Source organism: Festucalex cinctus, chromosome 7, assembly GCF_051991245.1.
Source record: "Festucalex cinctus isolate MCC-2025b chromosome 7, RoL_Fcin_1.0, whole genome shotgun sequence".
In the NCBI taxonomy this organism is placed as follows: domain Eukaryota; kingdom Metazoa; phylum Chordata; class Actinopteri; order Syngnathiformes; family Syngnathidae; genus Festucalex; species Festucalex cinctus.
This window is the reverse complement of record NC_135417.1, coordinates 4,123,635-4,148,816: the sequence shown is the minus strand read 5'-3', so window position 1 is coordinate 4,148,816 and position 25,182 is coordinate 4,123,635. Positions and strand designations below refer to the sequence as shown.

Here is a 25,182-nt window from a genome sequence, read left to right as displayed (position 1 = left end):
CTTTAAACAATTGATTTTTCTTTTTATAAATTTCCTCCATAAAACAATAACAGATCATTTTAAATGAAGACATATATCCCAATATAGTATTTTACCTTAAAATTGCCTGAAGTTAATAGCAATTTTCTGCTTCTAATTTATATTTCCTGTAAAACGGCCACAAGGGGTGTAAGAGTACATATACTTTGATTTTTTATTTTTTTTTAAACAAAAATTAGAGCTCTCGTGATTATTTTTTATAACCATTAATTAATTCACTGCCAGCCCAGTAAAAATGGATCTTTGACGTGTATAGCCGTCAATGGCACTGAATGAGTTAAATTGGAGTAGGGAATTAAGGTTAGGCCTGTCACCAGAAGATGACATGAAATGTATTTTTATTCAAGTTTTATTCAAGTTTTGTATTCATATTAATCATCATTGGTGTTTTATGGGCAATATGTTATGTAATGCTTTGAAGGAGGTTTTATTCATAAATAAGAGGTATAGTTTATTCTTAAAACATAGGAGCTATGACAGCATAAAAAATAGATTACGACAGCATAAAAACTAGACATTGTCTATAAATGTGTTTTGCAGAATAAACAAAACTGGCATTGATGAGAGAAGTCACAAGGTAACAGGGGAAGTCTGGGGATTTGAACGTTTCGTGAGGTCCACAAAACAGGCCTTTTTAGGAACTGAAAACGATTCTAAGCACTAGATGTCTTATAACTCAGCAGTCTGTCAAAACCAGCACAAACTGGCTGGGACACACCCTCATTTAGTCACGCTATGTTCAGCCTCCGAGGTTATAAATTAGCAGAGATAAATGAAGCTCATTGCAAAAAACAAAAGAGCAAAGCACCATCGACAGAGACGTGTTTACTGCCATTTTTGCCCCGTTTACCCTCCCCCAGATGCTAAGCGAGGAAGTTCCTCTAACAATTAAGATATGAGTAATTTGTAGCTGACAAGTTATTTTGATTAGTTGTTGGAGGTTTGCAGTTTTTTCCCCCTATTTTAATCTGTTTTATTAAATTAATAGCAGGGAGAGTAAATGGCCAGCTTCCTCAATTATCTTCTTTAAGCATTTTGTTTAGCTTAAAGTTAATTTGATCCAGGAGGTTCATCACAGATTAGCTACCTCTCATAACCACCCATCAAAGGAATAATACTCTTTCAAAGCTTTTGCCCTTCTTTTCACTTTGTTGTATTTCTTCAATTGGTGATCTGGAATGAGGAGCAACAGATTGTGAGTACATGTGATTTTATTTGTTTTGAAATTATTTTGTGAATCATTATCTCTTGTCTGTAATCAAAATATATTCCATATTAAATGATTTTGCTTCGCGATTGGTTTGAATATTAATCAAGTAATCAAGAAAGACAAAATGTGGTTTAGAGTTTTGTGTGTTGTCACGTTAATCATTGACTTCTTGAGTCCCACTTTCACTTTCCTGCTTTAATTATTATTTTTTTTTACTATTTGAGTCATACTTTGAGATACCTTAATGATCTCTTATCGAATAGATAACAATTCCAAATAAATGATAGCTGTACTCCAAAAATCCTATAATGTTACTTCGGCTTACATGAATAAAATAAAACAAGCCCTTGCGGTCCTAACAAGGACAGCTAAACACATTTAGGTCTTATCAAGTGCAATCGGTCATTAGAAAAGGAGCCGCTGTAAAAAGAGTGTGATTAGATTTATATCCTTAAATCATTAAAGGTTACTCTTTAGGGGTATTAATCTAAGGTAAGATGGGGCTGACATTCTAAAACTGGGGCGGTGAGAACCTAAACGAATCCTTTTAAACGCCAGCTTGGAGAGTCCCCGTCACCTCTGTGAATTCCGTGTTACTACGGTTTGAGACAAAGGGGGACTTTAACCCTTTAAACCGGAGAGTTGGCCAGGTAAGCGAGATCAGACAGGACACTTACAACATTAAACAAAAACGTATTTATACGTTATTGTTAGTAAATGAGTTAAGTGTACTAAAGTGAGAACACATCATTTTACACCATTTTTATCAGACATCGTAACTCACCATCCTGGAGCTGCAGTGAAATATCGCCTGTGAGACTTAGCAGAGTGCAAAGTGAGTTAGTGATGAAAGGATGCAAGATGGGTCTGGAAACTTGTCGTTTCCCCCAAGTTGGGTCGAGGAGGACTCGGCATTTAAACAACAGAGGAGGATGCCAAAAAAAAAAAAAGTTTATTCCACAATCTGAACTGTGAGCGTGTTAATAAATACATGAGCGCCCGGCCAACTTTTGTGTGGTGCATGAGGTACATTGTCGTACATGTTGTCGAAGACATTGAAGAAACCTTCACAGTTGTTTGAGTGCCTACGTTGCTCCTAACATTGTAAACGTTTAGCAGTGAGAGTGAAAAGTCTTGTGTTCTCACGTGGAAGGCTTTGGTCGTTCCTTTTTGTTTTTGCCGTCCTTCAGTTGTGGAGTTGTCGTAACAACTCGACGCGCCTGGCGTGTGATTTTGTGACACGCTACAGTTCAACATGATAAACATCCTGTGTGACGAATGGCAAGCCGTGCTGAACAGACAATAGCATCGTTTACTGAAAGAATGAATCTCAGGCATATACAGTTGTCGGGAGACTTTTTGTGTGCGTTTGTGAGGTTCTCATTCATCGATGTTGCGTGTATGTGGTTGTGGTCCCCGGTCTCTTAAGAGCTCCCTTAGAGCAGAGCCGTTTGTGTCTGTGTGTGAGATGGAGGCAGTAGTGGTCCGTTGCACGTACAAACAAGACTAGTTGAGTGACGGCGAGCGCTCGGTGGTCCACAGCAGCTCGATGTAGGGCCACTTGGTCTGTAGGCAGCGCTTGACTGGAGTGTCGTCGGTCCGTACCATGGGGTCTTCAAACCCGAGCACCAAAGCGGTCCCTTCCACGTACTCTACCTGAAACACACACACACGCACCTTAGTTCAAACGAACACATTTTCTCATGTAATACATGGATGGATACAGTTTTTTTTTTTTTTTTAACTCATTCACTCCCAGCCATTTTCACAGAAGCAATGCCATTCGCTCCCGGCCGTTTTACTGAATTTTAACTGATTTTGCAAGGCCCACAGAATATTGTGTTCAATTGCTATATCAAAAGAAAGATTCAAGTCTCTTCTTTCATCAGGAAAAAAAAAAGTATATTTCTATCTTTTACCGTTTTGCAGCAATTAGCATTAGAAGAGAGCTAAGTTTCAAGTTTTCACAAATCTATTCAAAATTGTAAGTCATTTGGCTTTTTTTCCTAGATGGCCCTGGTTGATCTCCTTTGCTCTGCTGCCACCTGCTGGCCGTTTGTGTAATAACTACCATTTCTGCAACCGTTCTTTGCAATTGAGAGGCTGCGTCAAAGCCTTCTGTATGCTTTAGCATTAAAAAACAAAAAAACGTATAAATACGTCTTTGGGACACTTAAAACATTTAAAAAAAACATATTTACACGTTATTGGGAGCAAATGAGTTAAACGGGTGATTATGATTTTCATGTACATTGCTTGAGCATTGTAATGCCCCAAATAGCAACTGACCTTAGTGTGCAGCAAATATTTCTGTGGTCAACAACTATAAATGCAACGTATCCCAGTGGGAAACAATATCGCATGATTTAATTTGTGTTGACCCTGGCGACAGACAGTGGTGCTATCAATCCCTTTCCAGGCACTTCTCCTAAAGTGGTGTGGGTTGAAATGTGTGTCGATGTTATTTTCGAGTAGACACACCCACTTGTGCAGACATACACATTTATACCAGCTGCAGGGGTGGGAAGGTGGGAATAGTACTTGAAAATACTTTCATGAGCTGTTATACTCATTTGAGTCGATGGAAAAGGAATCGCCACAGCAACCTTAGAGGCGCCTTGGCGTGCATATATGCATAGTGTATGTTTCTGTCTACTTGCGGTGCACCTTCTACAGCCAGGGGTCAGCAACTTTACTGTCAAAACAGCTATTTTAGACCAAATATATGCCAAAAAAAATATTCTGTGGCCGCAAAACCTTTGAACATTGTGATAAACAAAGCCATATGGACATACAGTATTATAATTTTTTTTATGCCTCATTCCTTTTTTTCGGCTATTTTTTTGCTATCAATTTTTGGCAATTTTTTTTGGACATTATATGGCAATTTGTGGGATTTCTTCTTTTGTTTTTGAACATTTTAAAGTTACATTTTAAACTTACATTTCTGACTTTTTAAAATAATTCTTCTGACTTTTTTGGGGGGCAATTTTATATGCATTATATGATAATTTTTGGGATTTTTTAAATTTTTATTATTATTATTTTTTTAACATTTTTTAGACACACACACACATACACACACAAAGTTCCTGCCTTTTTGATAATGAACTTTTTTTTTTTTGGCAATTCCAAAGACATTTTATGGTAATTTTCTGACTTTCTTTGTTTGAATATTTTCTTTTCTGCCTTTAACATTAATTTTACTTTTTTTTTTTTTCTGGCAATTTTGTGTATAATTTTGTGTCATGGTAATTTTCTGCTCTTTTTGGACATTTTTGTTGTTGTCACTTTGTGAGCTTTAAAAAAAAAAAAAAAAAAAAAAAAAGTTTTCATCTACATTCTTTTTTTTTCTTTTTTTTTTTTTTCTTTAAGAGCTCAGAATTGTTCATTCTGTCTCCTTTTCTGACAACTTACAAATTTCGATAATGACATTTTAATTTATAATTTATTCAAATAATTTGTATCTAAAAAAATTAAAAATATGAAAAAAAAATCTGCCATTTCTTTCTTTTTTAATTTTTTTTTTATTTTTATTTTTTTTATGAGAGCCACAGGTTGCAGACTCGTGTACACCTTCAGGTAGATGTATGGGCTAAAAAAAAAAAAAAAAAAAAAAAAAAAAAAAAAAAAAAAAGTTTCACAGACAGCCCTATCCATGCTGTCAGTTGCAGAAAGTGATATTCCTGAGTACCAGGCTAGTCAAGTGCTATGCATTGACAGCTATCCATCACACGAAGCCTGTCGGTGAACATTCATCACAGCCGTGCTGTTGACACTCACCTACCTCTGTGTCGTAATGGCTTTGAGGACCAGGAGGGAAAGCCATAGAAGTTTTTGGATGACTGAACAAGCTATTAGGCTTGTAACGGCTACTGTTTATTCTGGAAGGGGTTGGATACCGCCAACAGTGTGTGTGTGTGTGTGTGTGTGTGTGTGACTTGGAATGAAGACATCCAGCATGGATGGAGACGGCTTAAGAGAAGGAAGCGCCACTGTCTTACCCTCTCGTTGTGGTTGGACTGTTTGAGTCCATTGTAGTGGTAGACGGGAAACGAGTCCGGGATTCCTGAATCCTGGAACGCAAGCCGGGAAACAGAGTGAAAAACATGCTGGGGAGACTCTCTGGCCGGAACATAATCGTACAACTGGAGATTAAAACCCAAAAGTGGAACATTTTTGACTGCAAAATCCTGGCAGCAAACTTGCAATCTTGCGTGTTACATTCAGGCTAAGTGTAACTCCAATTACCACATAACAGCCAAAACGAGGAAGACAATAACACTTGTGCTGACTTTGGCTTAATAGGGTGTGTTGTCTGAGCGCGCGTCCAGTTTCTCATGTTTGTATGCCTTTCATATGAAACCCAAACCCTTGACCCGATCCCACGTGTGTCTGCGTGTGCGTACACTTGGCTAATGGCGGTATAATTTCTTTGCAGCTCCGGGCTGCTCCCCTGGTGGGTCCCCAAAGCCCTGATCACTTTAACACAGTTCCCTCTATCTCTGCCTCATAAAAAAAAAAAAAAAAGGAAGGCTTAACCGCTCTCTCTGCTCTTTAGCAAGCAGCGTCATGTGATTGTGAACACACGCATAGATATCACATGAGACGCCACAAGAATGTCTTGGCGCAAAAGCCTTTGATTAGCCAACAGCACTTGGCCAGTGAGATCGATGCTTATGTGAAGGCGACCTCAGTCTGATCGTTTTTTAACTGCGATAAATACAAACAAATCAAATGGGGACGGAAGGAATTTGTGAGTCCACTTTTGTACTTCACAGACCTGATTAGGGAAGAATTCCAAGAGGAACGGTCCCAGGAGAATTATGCCCAGGTTCTCTGGGTCCAGCTTGTTCTTCACCAGATTGACACTGAAGGGGAAAGAAAAAAAAAAAAAAAAAAAGTTTGGTAAGAAAAGGGAAACATCACGTCAGCTCTCATGTTTTGGTGAGCGCCTGCGTGTTTTCACAAAGACTGTGGTGCAACTAAATATACCACTTTCCAGACATTCCTGTGTTAGGTCAGCGTTATTATTATTATTGCCGAGCAAATGAAAAAGAAAAAAACAAAACTTGTTCGATTGCCCTTTTAAGGAAAAAGGGAGAGACTCGACACCGACAACATGCAAGTGTGATGCGTGCGTGTATACATGACGTGGTTGTTTAAAAGCGGACTGGATGCAATGCTGGGGCGTGCTGCAGGTTTTTCCTCGTGTCTAATCCATCCTTGAGTATTGTGCGCTAATGCAATCAGCTGATGTTTTCTCTGGAACCGCTCTATGATTTACGGCCATGCGCCAATCGGTTTCGGTATACAGACACTGCGCTCCTTTATCTGGCAGCAGTCTGAGGAAGTCACGCGAATTTCAACAGAACATTCGCTTGGCTGGTTTGAAAGCACCATTGCGGTTTTGATGACATTAGCAGCTTTCTGTCAATAATAGAGATGAGAGAACAGAACATTCAGATATACAGTAGCTTGCAAAATAAGACGTACTGTATCACACACAAATGTTACAGACAGGAAATCAAATTTCACATGCGTAAGACATTCACAAGGAGAACAAAGTAGAAAACCCCCAGACCTGTTTCCCCCCCATCTCAGAGGGCAGCCATTTTGCCACTTGCTGTCGACTCACAATGACATCACAGTTATTAAGGGCTCAGCTTGTGAACATCGCATGACCAAACTAAGAAAACAGGTGAGCCCCGATTGGTCATGACCTGAGCAACTGTGATGTCATTTTGAGTCGACTGCAAGGGACAAAATGGCCCCCATTTGACATGGATAAAAACGGGTAGATTTTGCTGCCTAATTCATATTCCATAAACGCAATATTAATCAGAATGCCATGTTTTGACTAGTTGTGAAGCATACAACTATATTGTAAAAAAAACAAACAAAAAACAAAACAAAACAAATTTGGCTCATTATGAACAAAAATAATGTTACTATGGTAACACAGAATTAGGGTTGAGAATCCAATGGAACTGTCAATCAATCAAACTTTATTTATATAGCACCTTTCATACATTAAAATGCAAATCAAGGTGACACCAAAACATCCATAATACAATAACCCCCCCCCCCCCCCCCCCCCCACACACACACACACACACACACACAAAATAAATAAATAAATTGGCGGGGCACAGAGAAACCATGTGAGGAAATGCACCCAGGAAGCACGGACTAAAAAGTAAGGGACAACAAAATAAAAACAGTTAAAAGCTAAAAGAAAACAGAATAAAATGCAAACTGGGAGCTAAGTAAAGAAATAAAAGCTGTTAAAAACTGGGACTAACATTCTGCGGTTCTCCTGGAACTATTCAGATTTTAAGATGTTGGCGCTAAATTTTGATGCCTACTTTGCCATGCATTGTGCGGAAAAGTGAGATGGAAATCACAACTGTGCGATATTGCTGTCATGGGCCATCTAATTAATGACACTAGAAAGGAAACTAATTGATGCACAACTGACCAGGAAATCCCAATCCTTTCTCTTGTTGCACAATAACAATTACTAATGCCTAAAAAAAAAAAAAAAAAAAAGACGAGTCAACTCTGATTTTATTTATTTCCCACAGTGAGCTATGAATAAATTCCACTTTGCATGTGTAAAAGGTAGAAAACATTCCACACTGATGGTCTCAATTCACCCCGAGTCCAAAATAGCCCACAATAAGGCAAGAAACCATATTTGGAATCTTAAAACTTGAGTCAAAATGAGCACATTAAAGGTTAATTTTCACTTGAAGGAACATGCTGTAAAAAACTCGCTGAAATGAACCCAATCCCCAAAACATGAGCACGCTCTGGAGGCTGAACAGACGTGATCAACTTCAAACAGAAGGACATTAACACAAAATACTTTTATGGCTGAGAATATCTACAATTTGATCGTAAGTGGCCAGAAGCTGACCATCACAGGAAATAATAAACCATTACAGGCAGCGTGAGGCACATGAAAAGAACTGCATGTCCTCGTTCTGCTGGTAATAAAATTACAAAACGGGCTGTTTTAGCCCTGCTCCGCCATCTAACTGAATATTATTCAATATGGTGGATTTGGGACTGTTACACTGGTGTCATGTGTGGCAAGCAGAGAGAAAGGAGTACCCCCCCCCAATGGTGTGCTCTGCTACGTTGTGATATGTTGGCCATCTGGGGCTCTGCAGAGCACATCAGTGGTCCAAAGACTCGACGATGCCCGGAGTCCCAATGCAGGGCTTAACACTCCTCGGTGGAAAACGTGCTCCTGTTTGAAGCGTTGCTTTTAAGTGTTTCCTCTCTTACAGGCATTCTTCCTGTCGTTAATGTTCTCCCTCTGAGCCTCGGATTCTGACCTATTTTTTTTTTTTTTTTTTTTAAGAATTAGAGTCGGCTCGAGCTGTACTTTATCCAAGCCTGGTAGTGAAACGTGAGCTGCGCTGTTGACCTGGCCTGGCCGTGACTTTGGAGTGGGAACTTAAGAGCTACAGGTGCCACACACACACACATGCAAGACCAGCCTCAAGACATGCAGGCAACTTACTATTCTGGCTCTGAGACTAGGTCAAGGGCTTTCATCACATCCTGTAGCAGAGAGTCTGGAATGAAGCCGTTATCTGAGGGGAGACGCACAGAGAGACGGATGAACACGTTGGTGTAGGACACAACTGTAGCTAAAAAAGAAGACCTTCACCCATACCGCACACATACATACCATATGGGAATTAACTTGTGATGCAAGTTAAAATAACCTCGCGTATATACACCTTGCCCTTTCTTTGTGACCCGCATTCCATGGACATGATGATTACTTTACCTGTGAGGAGACGCTTTAAACGCTAACATGTGCTAAGATGTGTCGGTCGGGATTTGGAATGTGACTCACTCAAACATGAACATGTGCGTGCCTACGTGGGCTCTACATCCTATTGCATGTGTGCATATGGCGGTCTACATCTTATACAAATTCGAGGTGAAGGTCAATGAGCAAGTGCGAAAAAGAAAACATGCTAATCACGTTGCCCAGGCAGGATGCGATCGGTGTCTGTCACCATATAATGCTACAGTCTGTGTGTTTAGACAGCTGGGACAAAAAAAAAAAAGGTATTATATATTGAATGTATTGTAAAGAGATACATCATTAATGGCGACAAAAAGGGATAATGCTGTTAACATGACCGGCTGTGATTTCCGTGGATGACGGGCCTCATTTTCAAAATATTAACCACACCAGTCATGGTGCACGTCAAAGTAAAACGGGATGAACATAACAAAACCAGACAGGAAGTAATAACAAAAGTTACAAAATACCCCTGGGCAATAAATCAAAGTTTGTCATGTTTACAATAGCTACCGACTACTTAATTGTGGCATTAAAGCGCAAGTTATGAATGTTATGTTTATATTAAAACAGATTTAGAATCTGTACACATAATTGTCGTCTGAACATTTTGCACAGGAATTATTTTTGAATAAATGAAACCTTAAAATAAATGTTTGTTGGGTTTATTAGATTAAAATCGTAATCATCCTGAATGACAGGAAAAAAAAAGAAATTTTATTTTTTGGCCATATCGCCCCGTCCTATAACAAAATTAAGTCTGCTGTAGAGGGACAAGAAGCATATGAATCCTCGACATCTCACAGTCAGAGCTGCTGTTTGATACGCATTTTATCATGTTTGTCAAGCTTTGATGGCAACCTAGTGTTTAGTCACATAATTCCGTCATGGCGCGTGTCATTACATGCATGGTCTGGGAGGTGGTAATCAGACATTGATTACAACATAAGAAATGCGAAAGACACAATCAGATCGTAATGTGCTGGGTGGAAACGTTGACAACAAAAATAAATACCGGTAAGTAAATAAATAAATAAAATAATGAAGCCAAAACAGGGCTTCAAAGTTCAATCACAATTTTTTCATGTAAAGCAGCCAATTACATCTGTACTATAATATACTATCTTGAATTCTAGAACAAAGATGTGGTTGAGAATTTTGCAGTACTGTATTGTACATCTGCGATTGGCTGGCAACCAGTCCAGTGTGTCCCCCGCCCACTGCCCAGAGCCAGCTGAGATAGGCGCCAGCACCCCCTGCGACCCTTGTGAGGAATAAGCGGTCAAGAAAATGGATGGATGGATGGATGGATGTATTGTACATATAGTGAGTTAACTAGGGCAGCACGGTGAATAGGTGGTTAGAATGTCTGCCTCCCAGTACAGAGGACGCAAGATTGAGTCCAGGTTCCGACCTTCCTGGGTGGAGTTTGCATGTTCTCTCTCTCTTCTCTCCTCCCACATTCCAAAGACATGCTTGGCAGGTTAATTGGGCGAATTGTCCCTAGGTGTGCTTGTGTGTGTGGATGGTTGTTCGTCTCTGTGTGCCCTGCGATTGGCTGGCAACCCGTTCAGGGTGTACCCCACCTACTGCCCGAAGCCAGCTAGGATAGGCTCCAGCATCCCCGCGACCCTTGTGAGGAGCGAGCGGTTAAAAAAAATGGATGGATGGATGAAGTTAACTGTGGGAATTAATTTGAGGTTTGTAGACATTCATTAATATTGCATCTCACCCTATTTCGCTAATGAACACATTCATAACTTTTTATGTTCCAGGCAAGTCTTAAACCAATGTCCCCCAACCTACTACCAAATGGCTGCGGACCAGTGGTCGGGGACTACCGTCTTACACAGGAAACAACTCCCTTATCCAAACCCATTCTTTGTATTATTACTATTGCATCACTCTATTTGTCCTTTCCCCCAGTAACCTGGAAAGCGACAAGGAGAAAAAAAAAGTGTGATGGTTGACTCAGCTGTACGAGAAGCTGAGCTCACCAACCTAAACAACAACAGTGGAGATGAGAGAGAAAAGGCGTTCTGGTGACTGAAGAGGAAAAATATTGCAAAAGAAAAATAAAAAAAAGCAAATTGAGGAAGAAGCAAAGGAGAATCACTAGATAGGCGTGGAATGCGTGTCGAATATGCCATGTCTCCTCATTATTGTGAGCGTGATGCCATGTAATGAATACGTTGCAACAATTGATTACCTTCAGGATCAAATGACTGGAAGACCCTCCGTGCCTGCTCTGATGGACACTCTGGACCGACCAGGGACATCTCCTATAGGCAGAGAATTGACAATGGAAAAAAAAAAAAAAACAATGACGTGAGTGAATAAGGAGAATGATTGACTTATAAATGTCTCGGATTTGAGCCAAGCAAGCAGACATAGGATGTGTGGGAAGTAGTATAAATAAAATGGATGTTGAGTGTCTGGCAATGTAACCAACAACCCGTAGAAACGTGTGCATGTGGTCATGTGGGCTGAACGAGCGTGTGTGCGTGTGACTGTGCAAGGGGCCAGTGTAATCGCTGGAGTCTGCCAGGCTATTAGCTGATTTTCTGATAAAGTCTGCCGACTTGTTTTTACTGCAAACATACAATCAGGTAATCAAGTCCTACACATAAACATGACTCATGAGAAACTCCGCACTTTGTTTGTTGGTGAAACTCCCCCAGATAAGATTAGCGGTAAGTAAATACCCAAGTGTAATTTTTGGATATTCATTCATTTTGATAGGTTCTTTTGGATATTAAATGTCGAGAATCCCACTTCTGATGTTTCCAAACATGGGCATCAAATATCGAGAATGAACACACATCTGTTATTGTTTTCATTCTGACGTAAAAAAAAAAAAAAAAGAGACAATAAATCACTTGAGGAGGGATTGAACAGTTTCAAATACCAGCCAACTTTGGCACAAAACATCCTAAGAGGAATTTTAGCTTCTAACATGACGCTGACTGAACCCAAAAATATATATCTCAATAAAAAACAAAGGTTTTGACAGTGTGGGCAAAGATGTTCCATGTGCGTATGTTCAGAAAATGGAAATGTTATAAATTCACATTATTTTAGGGGGAAAAATAATTTTAACAGAGTTGTGATCAAAAATATCAAGTATAGTTAAAAGGGAAGTCAACCCAAAAATGTTCCTCACGATATGTTCTATGCAGCCCCAGTAGTCCAAAAACAGTACTCTTGATTAATACTGTGTTTGTGGAATACCAATAAAACAGCAGAATCCACCCATTTTTATCCATCTCGGGGCGGCCATTTTGCCACTTGCTATCAACTGAAAGTGACATCACAGTGGCTTTATAGCTCAGTCAAAAAAATAAAAAAATAAAAAATCAGGCTCAATTTGTGAACATCACATTATCAAGCTAAGAAAACAGGTCGTGAGTTGTGATTGATTGTTACCTGGCACCTGAGCAACTCTGATGTCATTTTGAATTGACAGCAAGTGGCAAAATGGCCGCCGACTGAGATGGGAATAAACAGGTGTTTTTTTGCTGCTTAGTTCATATTCCACAAATGCAATATTAATCAGAATGTTGTGTTTACACTAGTGGGGGTGCATAAAATATATTTTTGTCCAGACAATCTTTGGGTTGACCTAAGACAGGTGTAGTTAAAAAAAATAAATGAATCTGCTCAGTAAAGTCAAATGAGACATTTTTGTTAACAGAACTGTCATGAGGTGTCTAGATGAGACATGCAGACATTTCTTTGTATTTCTGATAAACTAATACATAACTTTGTTGTCGGGCAAATGATCATCTCATCTCAGTCATCCTTGGCCTTTATTGAAGCTTGATCCGGGCAGGCTGCTAAGGTTTCACTGTCCACTTATTACTGTGCTCAGTGTTCACTTGGGAGGGAGACTGAGCAGCGATGACTCCCAGCTGCCTTTGCTTCAGATACAAAGAAAACAGACCAGTCGACACGGTGATCTGTCACACATACTATAGCCTGCCCTGATTTGTTAACATTATAGGCTTCATAAATCTGCTGGAAGATTTGTCATTAGCTCAAAGTGTCTGTCCCACAAGGAGCGTAAACGGTGACTGATCATCATGAGAAATTCTAAAAGTCACCAGTTGAGCGCTGCAGTGGAGGTTTTGTCACGTCGACAATGTTGATCAGCCGTAAACCTCATTAACGTTAAGAATTGTTTCTTTGCAAGGTGATGAGAACCACAATGGATTTCATGGGGCCTTAAAAACCCAGAAGTGCCATGAACATTGTAAAACTAAGTTCAACTAAAGTTTTTATTGTCTTCCGAGACCTAATGCATGGTAATCAACAGAAAAATAGCGCCATTATGGCTGTTCAGTAGATGATATTACAAAGCTCGAGTTGTCAGAACATGCTCACGAGGTAAAATAATCGCGGCCAAACTGACGCAACTGTGTGTGATGACAGGTCTGCTTGCTTGTCTTTGATCTGTGTTTTATTAGAGGCCTGAGGAAGATGCTGCTGAGTTGGGAAACATGGAGCAAACACACTCCGCGGGAATGCACGTGTATGCGTGTCTACTTCTTGGTGCCATTACTGTGAATGTGTGTTTGAGACACAGTGTAATAATTCCCCATTTGCAAAACGTTTATTTGCCTGGAAAGAGAACAACTATATTCGAGTTGTGCATGCAGAGATTCTACAAACGACACTTAAAACAAGACATAATATCAACAGGGTAAAAAGTGTGCTTGTGTGTGGCCTTGAGGAACACATTCCATTCCCCACAGTCCAACGTTTTGGCTGAAATCCTTGACCCTCTTCACGGAGCAACAAGCTTCTCAACACAGGAACAAAGTTAAGAAAACACCGGCGAAAAATCAAGAAAGTCCTATTAAACTGATACTGACGTAAGACTATCAACAACAAAAAAAAAAAAAAAACCTTTTCAACCCTGCATTTGATCACATCTGATTGTATACGTGCACAAAAAGTCCAATCTACAGATCACCCATTTTATTTTCTCTCTCACTCGACCTGGGGTTTGTCGTTTAAATGAGAAGTGCACTAAAGTCCAGTTTAAAAAAGGTACTTTCAAATTTGGAGTACTTCCTCTTTGTCTTCCATGCTTCCTTTCCCCCCCGGTTCGAACCCTTATCTTCCCATGCAGGAAGCTACGGGAGTAATTTCCCTCCGGTCCGCCCAAAAGAGCTATTGTAAGTGCTGAGAGGCTTTGAGTGCCCAAGAAGAAAGTCTGAAGGGATCCGTTTCAAGACAACAAAGCCGAGATCTTGTCAACCGGCATGCTCAACCTGAAAAGGTTTCGTATCTCACTGTAGCTGTTTTTTGGGTACATGTGTTTCAGGTATGGAGTCTTACATGTTGGATTACCTTGCCAGAAAATAGCGGTGACACCACAAAATGGTTCAACATTTCCAAGGATCCTCTAACAAAAAAACAATACACGGGGGGAAAGGACGACTAATGCAGCACACACAAAGCCTTTCAGCCTTCGACAATAGCCTTTGGTCTAACCTGTCAAAAGATTATTAATGACTGTTAATGTACACCGCTTTGCTACTTTGCGCTTCTACGTTGCCCTCACCTCACTTCTCCTCCTTGAAAGCTTATTTAGAAAAGACGAGGGACGTCTCACAGATACTACTAGTATTTTTTATACATAAAATGTGCCCCAAAAAACAAAGCCAGATACATTTAAAAGGGACTAGGGACAATCAATAATCACTTTTTTCCTGTCCAATACCAGTACGAGTACTCAAGTCTCCAGTAGTCACCATTGGTAATTAAGTACAGACACCGCTAGTATTTTTTGATACGTAAACTTTGCACCAAAAAATACGAATTTTAAATACCTACAAATAGAAATATAGCATTTTTCCATAAAACTGTACTGTATGAAAAATGGCACTACATGCTGCTACTGCATACACGGGTGTATCGACCCCCATCGCAAGTACCGATACCTTGAAATAAGGCCGGCATTTGGCCCAATAGGCCCCAATTCCTAGAAAGAAAGGCTATTGTTTCTTCATTGTTAATGCCAAGTTGTTATTATATGAGGCAATACAGTGTGACTGCATGATCTGACAGAATCATTTCGACGTATGGGGATTTTTGTTTGTTTTTAAACAATTAATGTAATTTATTTGTTATGATATTGTGCAAAATTATTTTCCAGCAAATTGAACCCACACAATTTTAATCACAATTTTTTTTTTTTTTTTTTTTTAAAAGGAATATAGGTCTTTCTTTAAAATGATCGGTCCTTTTTTGGGAAATCTTATGTATTTAATTTTATCGGTACTTGTTTATCGGTGACTACTCGAGAGAACTTGTACTGGTATTGGGTCTGGAAAAAAAGTGGTGTCGAACATCCCTAGCCATTTATTACAACTTTATAGGTATATTTTTTATAGAAGAAGAAAAAACAATAATCACCAGGGTTCCCCCTGTATGTATGCGTTCTCCATCAAAGCGAGATCCCAACTAAATGAAAATCAACTCCTATAAATCCATCTCACTCACCTGATAGATTTATTGTATTGTATTGTTTTAAGTTGAAACTTAAAGCATTATAAATTTTAGTGTTTGTTATTTTTGGAATCTAACAGAATTGTGTAGTGCGGAAAAAAAAACTTAAGCCCCATCAAGAGGTTTTCTGCTATTTAATGCGGTGAAACGTCTCTACCATGTCATTTCACATGCACATGGTCTGTTTGCGATGGCATGGCTTTAATAACCTTTTGTGGTTCTGCCAACATGGGGGAGAGAACTTGACATCAACTCTGTTTGCACTCTGCACATATGTTTTCTCTGTCTTGTACCAATCCTTGAAGAAAATTTGCAGCATGTGTGTGCGTTCACGGAGTATTCTCAGGACACAGCGCGCCAGAGCGGCTCTTCCCTCTGCTAGTAAATCACTGGTCAGGACTACTGTACATAACCACATACACACCTGTAACTCCCTCAGAATGAAATACAGCAGCCCTCATCACTCACTGAAGAGAGTAAAGGTCGGTTAAAAATGTCCTCCACGCACACGCTTTTCCTAAGTGACCACTGTGCTGTTGCTGACCTAATCCCCTCCTTCCTCTTCAGTCCTCATTTGGGACCAATATACTGAAGATGTTTGTGGAAGTATTTTACTTGGACAAGTGACATCTACAGTGGCTTGTAATTTCATGGAGAAAGCGATTAAATTAAAGGCAAAATGAATCTTTTGAGAGGGAAACACAAAATAGAGAAAATTATTGAAGCTGTCCCATCCATCATCTCCACCTTTTTTTTCCTGGCATCTCAAAAACAGATCCCGTTACATGCTATCAAACATTTCTCGCACACAAGAGAAGTGTGTATGGGTAGAGAGATGGTGGAATGGCTTCTTGTGTAGGTAGATTAGATTAACAAAAACACTAACGCTATTAAGCTGATGGACTAAAAAGCCGCAGTCACACACCGGTGACAACTCCGGGGAATACACACCCGTCCCCAAAGGCAGGCAGAAGGCGCGACTGACACATCAGAGGCAGGGATCGGATGTTCTGCCTTTGTGAGGATGTCGCTATACTGGGACTAAAAGCTACATTAGCAGGTAGTACAGATTTGGTATCACAATATCTGGGAAATCGTAGTACACTTCAAATAAAGCAGATTTACTGTCAAGCAGAGCGGTTTTAGGCTGACAGAGCATGTTAATGGTGGCAGAGCGTAAAGAAAAGTCATCTCCAGTACGTCAGAAAACATGCATGTGCATATATTCGGGTCTAGTCTTAAGCGGACAAATGGATCCAGATGGGAATTTTGGATTCGCTTTCACTCACAGGAACACAAACGCTAATCAGGATTAGGTTCCCTGCGCTCAATGAGAGCGTGTGGCTGTATATGTTTGCGAATATGTCACTAACGTCAGTGGAACTGAGGCAAACGGGAAGCACTCGAAACGACGTTTGGTCATCAGCGAACCAACACATAATTCACCCGACTTATACGCATGTAACTGAGCTTTTAATCAATGGCGTATTACGGGCGTGGTGTTGTAATGAAGATGATTGCATGGGATATATATATTGTTTGCCTCAAGGTTAAGTAGAGTTGTTCTTAAAGTGGAAGTCAACTTGTAGCATTTCTTGACAATAATATATGTGACCTCAATAGTCCAAACATGACATTCTGATTATATTACATTTGTGAAATACGAGCTATGAAGCAAAATCCAACCATTTTTATCCAATCTCAGGGTGCGGCCATTTTGCAACTTGCTGTCGACTGAAGATGACATCAATGTTGCTCAGGGCTCAGGCAACAACTAATCACAGCTCACCTGTTTTCTGACACTGCGGTGTGATTGGTTGTTACTGAGACCTGTGCAACTGTGATGTCATCTTCACTCGACAACAAGAGACAAAATGGCCGCCCCCTGAGATGGATAAAATGGCTGGATTTTGCTGCTTAACTCATATTCCACTAACTAATATTAACCAGAATACCATATTTAGACTAGTGGGGCTGCATAGAACATATTGTCAAAAATATTTTTTGGGGTTGATTTCCGCTTTAACCTGGCACCAGTTTCCTATGTGCATTCACCAAAGCCATTAGTGAAAAATATCTTTTTTTCTTCTTCTCCAAATTCAAGACATAAGGTATCGGGTTTACTGGTAAATAAAATAAACATGGACCGACCACTTCCTTTTTGTTTTTGCTCAACATAGTATGAAGAGATTACAATAATGTAATGACAAAAATCACACGACGTACCATCACAAGAGCCACAAGTCGAGTGTACCAAAATTCCCTGCAGCACAGATAGGTCAATGCTCTAGTTCCTTATTTCCCCAGTACAGCAAGGAGAATTGATTTGGTCCAAGTCAACCGGCCAGCTAAATGCACAAGACACCACAATATCTTAAGTTACTTGTCCAGGGACTGAGAGCTGTCTGAATGTTGGACTGCCCTGCACACACACACAGTGAAATCTGAGGATTCTGACTCCTGAGGGTCTTTGATTGGAAGTTGAAACACAGTTGACCTCGGTATGGATGAGGGGATTACACACCATGCAAGGTAGCACGATGCATCTGTTATTGTGAAATGATCTGAGGATCATTTAACAAGTAACCCCTTAAGGAATTCAAGGAACATGGATCCAATCTCACTGCTAACCCAAACCAACCTGCTATGATGTAACACTTTATGATGGCCAAGCTACCTTTAAAAAAAGTTCTTGATCCATCCTCTATGCCGCTTATCCTTCATTCGGCAGGAAATGGCGTCTATTCCAACCGACTTAAGCCACATCCTGGACTGATCACTGCCAGTCAATCACGAGGTAATTACGAAGAGCACATTGAGCGGAAACTGATATGAACTATGACAATGGCTCAATCATTAAGCCGTCTGCCACAAAACCACATGGAGCAAAGGCCAAAATGTTTGCGCTTCAGATGGAGCTGGCGGACATGTGGGCTGCACGTCCACTTTCATTAGTGACAGCTCACGGTCAATCAGCATACTTGCAAAAGGAGCTGGAGTCATAACTAATACATTCATTGTAATCAGACCAATGAATACAGTATGTATGATTGCGTTTTAGTTCAGACTTCCTTTCCACATGCGGGACTGATCAATACTGGAAAGAACATAAACAGAAACCAGAGTATTTCGTCATGTTGCTTGTCAGCAGATTATGTATGAGGATGCAGGTTACAGTCGTCACAAATGCGTGTACATAGAAATGGAATACAGCTAAGCATTCTATTTTCTGGAAACAAACTGAATTTTGCTATTTGCCAGTCTTAACAATGATCAATGATCATTAACCTGAAAACTAAAATCTTCACTACTTCAGAGGCAATTGTGTGGCCTTTTTGAAGTCTTCAGCTCCTGATGATAATTCTCCACCATGAGCCATGATCTCTTCCCACAAATGGACTCCAAACCTCACTCAAAACAAATATGAGCATTTGTCTATCTCATTAAAACAAACTCAACCACGTGTCTTTGACTTTTACATCACTAAAATGAAATTCCTTTCTGCTGCTACATTCCCTCCAGCTGACAGTTAAAACGGCCTGACTAATTTTGGAAGACAAGTTTATTTGACTGACACTGACGACCAGTACCTCTTGAAGCCTTGTTTGAGCCTCAAGGACTGTGGATTTATCCCTGCATTACTTACCGCTTTCGAGAAGAATGCCTGACCACAAGTAATAATTACCACAATCAATAACAGTTTTATGTACCGTACATATGTACACCAGGCATGAGGATGAGACATTTTTTCCATGGTTACAGGTTTGTATCGTGTGGAGCTTGCATGTTTCTGCACAGTGCACTCCTTTTAACTCATTTGCTCCAAAAAACACACAACATTCTATTTTAAATATAGCCATACTCCCAAAGACGTATTTATACGTTTAAAAAATAATAATAATAATAATGTTTTTCTGTGCTAGAGCATACAGAAGGCTTTGATGCAGCCTCTCAACTGCAGTGAACGGGAGAAAAAAAATAATGGTAGTAATTACAAAAACGGCCACAAGGTGGCAGCAGAGTGTAAGAGATCAACCAGGGCCATGTTGCAAAAGGCTCTTAATGATGAAACTTAGCTATATTCTCATGCTAGTTGCTGCAAAACAGAAACAGAAATATACTTTTTTTTTTTTTTTCCTGATGAAAGAAGAGACTAATCTTTCTTTTGGTAGGTTCCATGTTTTTATAGCAATAGAACACAATATTCCGTGGGCCTTGTAAAATTCAGTTAAAATGGCTGGGAGTGAATGAGTTAAGAAAAAAATGAATAGGTGGAAAGCCAAGAAAACAGCACTGGCCATATATGACTATGTCTCTTACACTTACTTTTCCCTCTGCTCACTCCTCCCTTGCACTGATATCTGACCTCACTTTATTAAATCTGTTAAGTGGGTTCCATATTTTGGTTCTCCTAACCTGTCGAGAAGTCTGGCTTTTATTAAACACTGCGTGACATGTGTTTAGACAATTACGGCGTTGAACTTGCCTTTGAGAAAAACACAGAAAGGTGAGTTTCACTGCCAATGATCCAAATAGGGAACTTGGGCGACTTCAGGAAAGCCCCTACCTGGAATAAGAAGAAAATGTGTTTTGATTTAATATTGATTTAATTTGTTCTTCCTATTATGAATCATAATGTGTTTAATTCGAGACATCACATGAGTATTTCTCTGTTCTGTGTTGCTGGCCTCATTTCACGTAAAGTTTTTTTTTTTTTCCCCCCCATCCATTCATTTTCTATACCTCTTGATCCTGTTCAGAGTCACGGGTAGCTGGAGCCTAAACCAGCTGACTCTGGGAGAAAGGCAGACAACACCCATACAGGGCACGAGATATACAACCATTCATATTTTTGCACTCACACATGACTGCACTGAAGTCAGGCGAATGCACTCATAAATAACTCGTTTATTTATTTGAAATAAATACAGCAGCACTTGAATAACTTCACACAATGGCCTCTTAAAACTTTATTTCGACTCACTCTGGCATCCATCACCTTGTCATTTCCTTTTTGGTCATTACTTAGGCAATAACAAATAGCCCAAATTCTTTCTGTCACATCTAACAAAATATAGATATATATATATATTTAAAAAAAAAAACTGTGGCTGTTGTTTAGAATCACAGGAGGTTTGCATGTTTTTTTTTTGTTTTTTTTTTTTTTACAGTTTCAGTAAACTGCAATATGGACAAACTCTACTGTACATGTAGCAGTGATGCTTATGTTTATTTGTATTCGTAGTGATGTACAGTAACTGTACCTTGCAGTAGCGTAGAGACTCCATGAGCGTGAGGAAACCAACTGATGCTTGCTTATGAATGCCGTGAAGCTCTGAACATGGAAGACACAGAGGACAGAAAAAGTGACTGAATGGCAGAATGTCAACATGAGCTTAAACTACTGCCCTCTGGTGGACGTGATTGCCAAAGAGATGTTACGCAAGTTTGTGCATCACCAAATGGCATCGTATGTCTGATGTGATGTTTTCTATAACTGACTATATTAAATATTTGCTCTCTTACTCATTCCAGAACACTCTCGATCTCCATCCCAGACATTAGAGACTGCATGGCCCGTTACAAGGAGGTTGACCAGACTCTGACTGCAAAATGAACAAAACTATATAAATAAAGATTGGTTATGATGAAAATACATGCCATTATGGGTATGGCCATGCAACTATGTATCATTCTTTTTTTTGTGCTGAAGTGTGAAAATGTGTTCCGGTACCTTCCATGGCCGTGCACTGGGTCTACAAGGGGTTCCATCGTGTCCTGGATCTCATTTTTAATATTCTCAATTCCCTGTAGACACCAATAGTGTGACATTCACTCTTCATATTACCCATCAAATACATAAATTAGTTCTGCTTTTGATTCCACAACCATACCTTGGTGAGGATGACAGAATAGAGGAAAAGCAAAACTCCACAGCACCCCCTCCAGGTTTGGAAGAGAGAAAGCACCTCGGCTTGGAGATCTGACACAGATGTCACAACCCGCTTCCTGCAGGAAAAGAAAAAACAATTGTTAAACTATTACTTTACTTTATTATGCAAATTATGGATCTTAGTCAGCATTCAGTGCCTTTTGTTCAATCAATAAAAAGCGAATGTAAACGGCCAATTCATTATCAAAGCCTTTTTATTGTGATTTATCATTTTTTTTTTTTTTTTTTTTTTTTTACAAAAGATATGGATGTACCATTCCTCCAAGTAACTCTAGTAAGAAGTGAGTGCATCTGTGTCAAGCGAGCAGGTATTAAAGGCGGCAAACAATGGAAAAATTACTTTTTAATTACAAACAGCTGGATTTGTGCGTGTTTGACATTACCATGCCATCAAATGTGTCAGTAAACAAGTTGATTCTGTTTAATTGAGATAATACAGACCACACAACTAAAGTTTGGCAGCTTCGTTGTGTGCATTTTATTTTAATCTTCCAGGTAGACTACACACTGAAACACTCACGTCAAAGCCAAATGTTACGTAGAGCTCAGATGCACAGATTAGCATTAGCTAACAGGGTTATACGCACTAAAGTGGTTGCTCGTGCACCAATTCACGAGTATTCCAAGTTATGAGCAGTTGCTTTTTTTTTTTTTTTTTTCTCTGCACACTAATTGACTATATTCTGGCTGCTCAGTGATAAATTGCTGCCTTGACTTACTATACTTTTACTGCTTATAGTGCATTACTTTCCTCTCATGGTAACGCAAAAGCAATTGATTTATACAGGGGTGGTGAGTTTGAGCTGTATTTTATTTTTATTTTTTTTTTAACATTAGGGTATTCTGAACAAAACACATTCCAGAATTTTTTATGAAAATTACAGAATATTTACAAGGACTGTTTTAATTTGTGGGGGAAAAAATAACATGTCTCTATCTCTAAAATTGAAGTATTATTGTAGAGAGAAGTCAAAAGTGCCACTTACTGAAGAATACTGTGAAATCGCTCAAAGCCAAGGTCTTCAGCAGCCAAAGCAGCTAAGTGCAAGAAAACAAACATACACAGTGGATATAAAAACTCTATGCACCCCTGCTCAAATGCCAAGTTTCCGTCATCTAAAATGTTTGACCATAATAAATCATATCACATTTGTTTCCACTATTAATATGACCTATAATCTGAACAGTTCAATTAAAGAAAAAAAAAAAGCCTTCATAAGGTGAAGTGAAATTAGATGAGAAATGTTTTGGCATAAATGTACTCAAACTTTCAGAATTAAACAAGTACACTCTAAAAAGAGATTTGTTGAACCAATTTAAGATTGAATTGTTGACCAACTTACTAGTAATAAAATTGCTTCAAGAGGAAATATATTGCTTTGGATTAAATTAATTCAATCATGTTACCACTTCAAGCAATTTTATTAATGGTCAACAATTATCTTTTTAGAGTGCACGTTAAAACTCATGTTAACAAAACCTTCAGTCTTCTGCCAGAATATAAAATAATGTAAGGGAAAGTCTACTAGAAGAGCTGAAATGTAATTATTTAAATGGTGTGAGCTGACACCCATTTCACATGATTTTTTTTTTTTTTTTTTTTTTGTGTAATGTGACTGGGTAATTCTGAGCACAGCCACACCCCAGGTCTAACAGCATGTGTGCAATTGCACATTATTTCACTTGTTAATTTTTACTCCCCCTCTTGAAAAGATGACAAAAAAAAAGAAAAAAAATCAATTGAATTGCACGGGATATAGGTCATTGTGGGAAATGTTTTGAAATGATTTATGTTTCATTTATTTTGTCACAAAACCTTGACATTTGAACAAAGGGGTCTGTAAACTTGTCATATGTACTGTACACTATGGTGTTACTGCTAGACACAGTAACAACCAAAAAAAACAAAAATACAAAACCAAAAACAAAACAAAACCAGTAATTCAGAGGACTACCTGTATTCTTGTGAAGGCGTGAGCATTCTTGTTTGAGTGTCATTCTAAATCAGAGCCTTGTAAAAGACAACAGACGTTAAGACTCACTGGGTTGTTGCCCGTCTAGTGGTTGGCTGCTCTCTGGCACTGGCACGTCCTGTGTTTCTAACTGAGTCTGTGCTTTCGTGTGCGTGTGGGTAGGCGGGATCTGTCCCTTGGCCCACGACACAAGGCAGAACTCTGTGGAGGTGCTGGAACAGGCCGACTCCAGGATTTCACTCAGTGCAGAACATAGGACAGTTTTCTGCTCCTCCTCTAAAAACACATAACCATGCGTGATTTAATAAGCATACAGAAAGAATGGTAAAGGATCTTGGTTTGCTGTACCACCTGTCATGTGTCTCCAGTTTGAAGTTTCCCGGTGAAAGAGAATCGTCTTTAGGAGGAAAGCCTGTAAGGAGAACACAAATGTCTACTGCAATATGCTTCACTTGATGAGTGCTGTTTTCCGTGGCCACATAGTCACTTTACTTAACATTTTAGAAAAGCAACATACCTGTACAGGTACAATCACAGCACATGGCCCCCCTTCAAACTGCTCCAGTGCTGTGTGCTCATTCTCACTGAACACAAACCCTGTGAACAAGACACAACAAATATGCAGGAAGGTGGTATTCCTGACTGCACTCAATCTACAATGCAATTAAAGCCAAAACATGCTACCTTGTGTCCATCTGCGAAAGATAGAGGCTGAAACTGCCCCGCTTGTTGGTCTCCCCCACACTAAATCCACCAGCTCTTTGTTTAAGTCTGACATGACAAATTTCTCTGCAGGCTGATGCACAGTCACTCACTATGCAGGCCAACTGATATTTGTCGGTGCCAACTTGCAAGATGTTTAGTCCGAATGGTAGTCCACTTCCCTGGGCAGGTAGAGCCTGTGGCATTGGCCACAAGCTACCTGTGGAACAAGGCAGTATTCTTCTCTGCGCTGGCAGGACACAGTTTGGTACGAGGAATGACATCAACGTGGTCCCATCGGCCTGCAGGTAGCATGAAAACAAACACGTTAAGCAGGAACCTACTTATGGAATAACTTAATAACAAATAGAACCACACGCGGTGTATAAAACTAGAATTGCACTTATAACACAAACAAGCAAATGAGCAGCTGGGAGGCTAGCTAATAATTTCCAGGAATGAATAACGAAAAAAATAATGACGACAGTTGACAGGGGCAAAACGATTGCGTGACTACCTTGTTTCATACTTGTGCATTCAATACGCGTATGATACATTTTTAAGCCCAAATGTGATTGATAGGTATGATAACGCACGCTAGCATTAGCATTACTACGAGTATCAGCTAACCTTAGTATATCTTAGCAACTCCATTTGCTGACAATACGAGGATAATATATTTGTATATTGGTGGCCAATGGTAATATCACGCGGAAGCTCACTTACCTGAGATACGAAGTCGAGTCAGGTTCCCGTATTGATTGTGCGATGTCATTAATATCAACGCCTCTGTCATTCGTATTTACAACAGAGCCAAAAAAAAGTCTGTGCGTAAATGTAACGTGCTCGCCCATTGGTTGAAATCCAGAAGGGTCCCAATACGTCAGGGGTGCGTTCTCAACACGTTGTGTCATTGGTCGATACGCTTGTCATTTATATGAATCCCGCCCTCGTTTCC

The 25,182-nt window shown here is 39.6% G+C and overlaps 1 protein-coding gene and 1 long non-coding RNA gene across 5 annotated transcripts; one reads left to right on the top strand and one right to left on the bottom strand.

Moving 5' to 3' along the window:
• Positions 1 to 838: 838 nt before the first annotated feature.
• Positions 839 to 21,279, top strand: LOC144021952 (uncharacterized). Of its 4 annotated transcripts, XR_013284228.1 has the most exons (6): positions 839 to 1,234; positions 8,622 to 8,730; positions 8,804 to 10,780; positions 10,856 to 14,364; positions 20,868 to 21,042; positions 21,132 to 21,279. It is a non-coding gene; the product is annotated as an uncharacterized LOC144021952 (long non-coding RNA). The 4 variants fall into 4 exon arrangements; XR_013284226.1 differs by having other exon boundaries at positions 8,804 to 14,364; positions 20,868 to 21,033; XR_013284225.1 differs by having other exon boundaries at positions 8,804 to 14,364.
• Positions 2,201 to 25,120, bottom strand: mindy3 (MINDY lysine 48 deubiquitinase 3). The gene is made up of 16 exons (XM_077526256.1): positions 24,951 to 25,120; positions 24,207 to 24,526; positions 24,040 to 24,119; positions 23,874 to 23,934; positions 23,592 to 23,798; positions 22,536 to 22,587; positions 21,491 to 21,605; positions 21,331 to 21,404; positions 21,123 to 21,202; positions 20,861 to 20,931; positions 20,083 to 20,163; positions 11,290 to 11,362; positions 8,784 to 8,856; positions 6,033 to 6,120; positions 5,254 to 5,325; positions 2,201 to 2,905 (listed from the first exon to the last, which is right to left on the bottom strand). The coding sequence occupies exons 2-16, from the start codon at positions 24,298 to 24,300 to the stop codon at positions 2,756 to 2,758; spliced, it is 1,371 nt and encodes a 456-aa protein (XP_077382382.1). The 5' UTR covers positions 24,301 to 24,526; positions 24,951 to 25,120; the 3' UTR covers positions 2,201 to 2,755.
• Between the last annotated feature and the right edge of the window lie 62 nt (positions 25,121 to 25,182).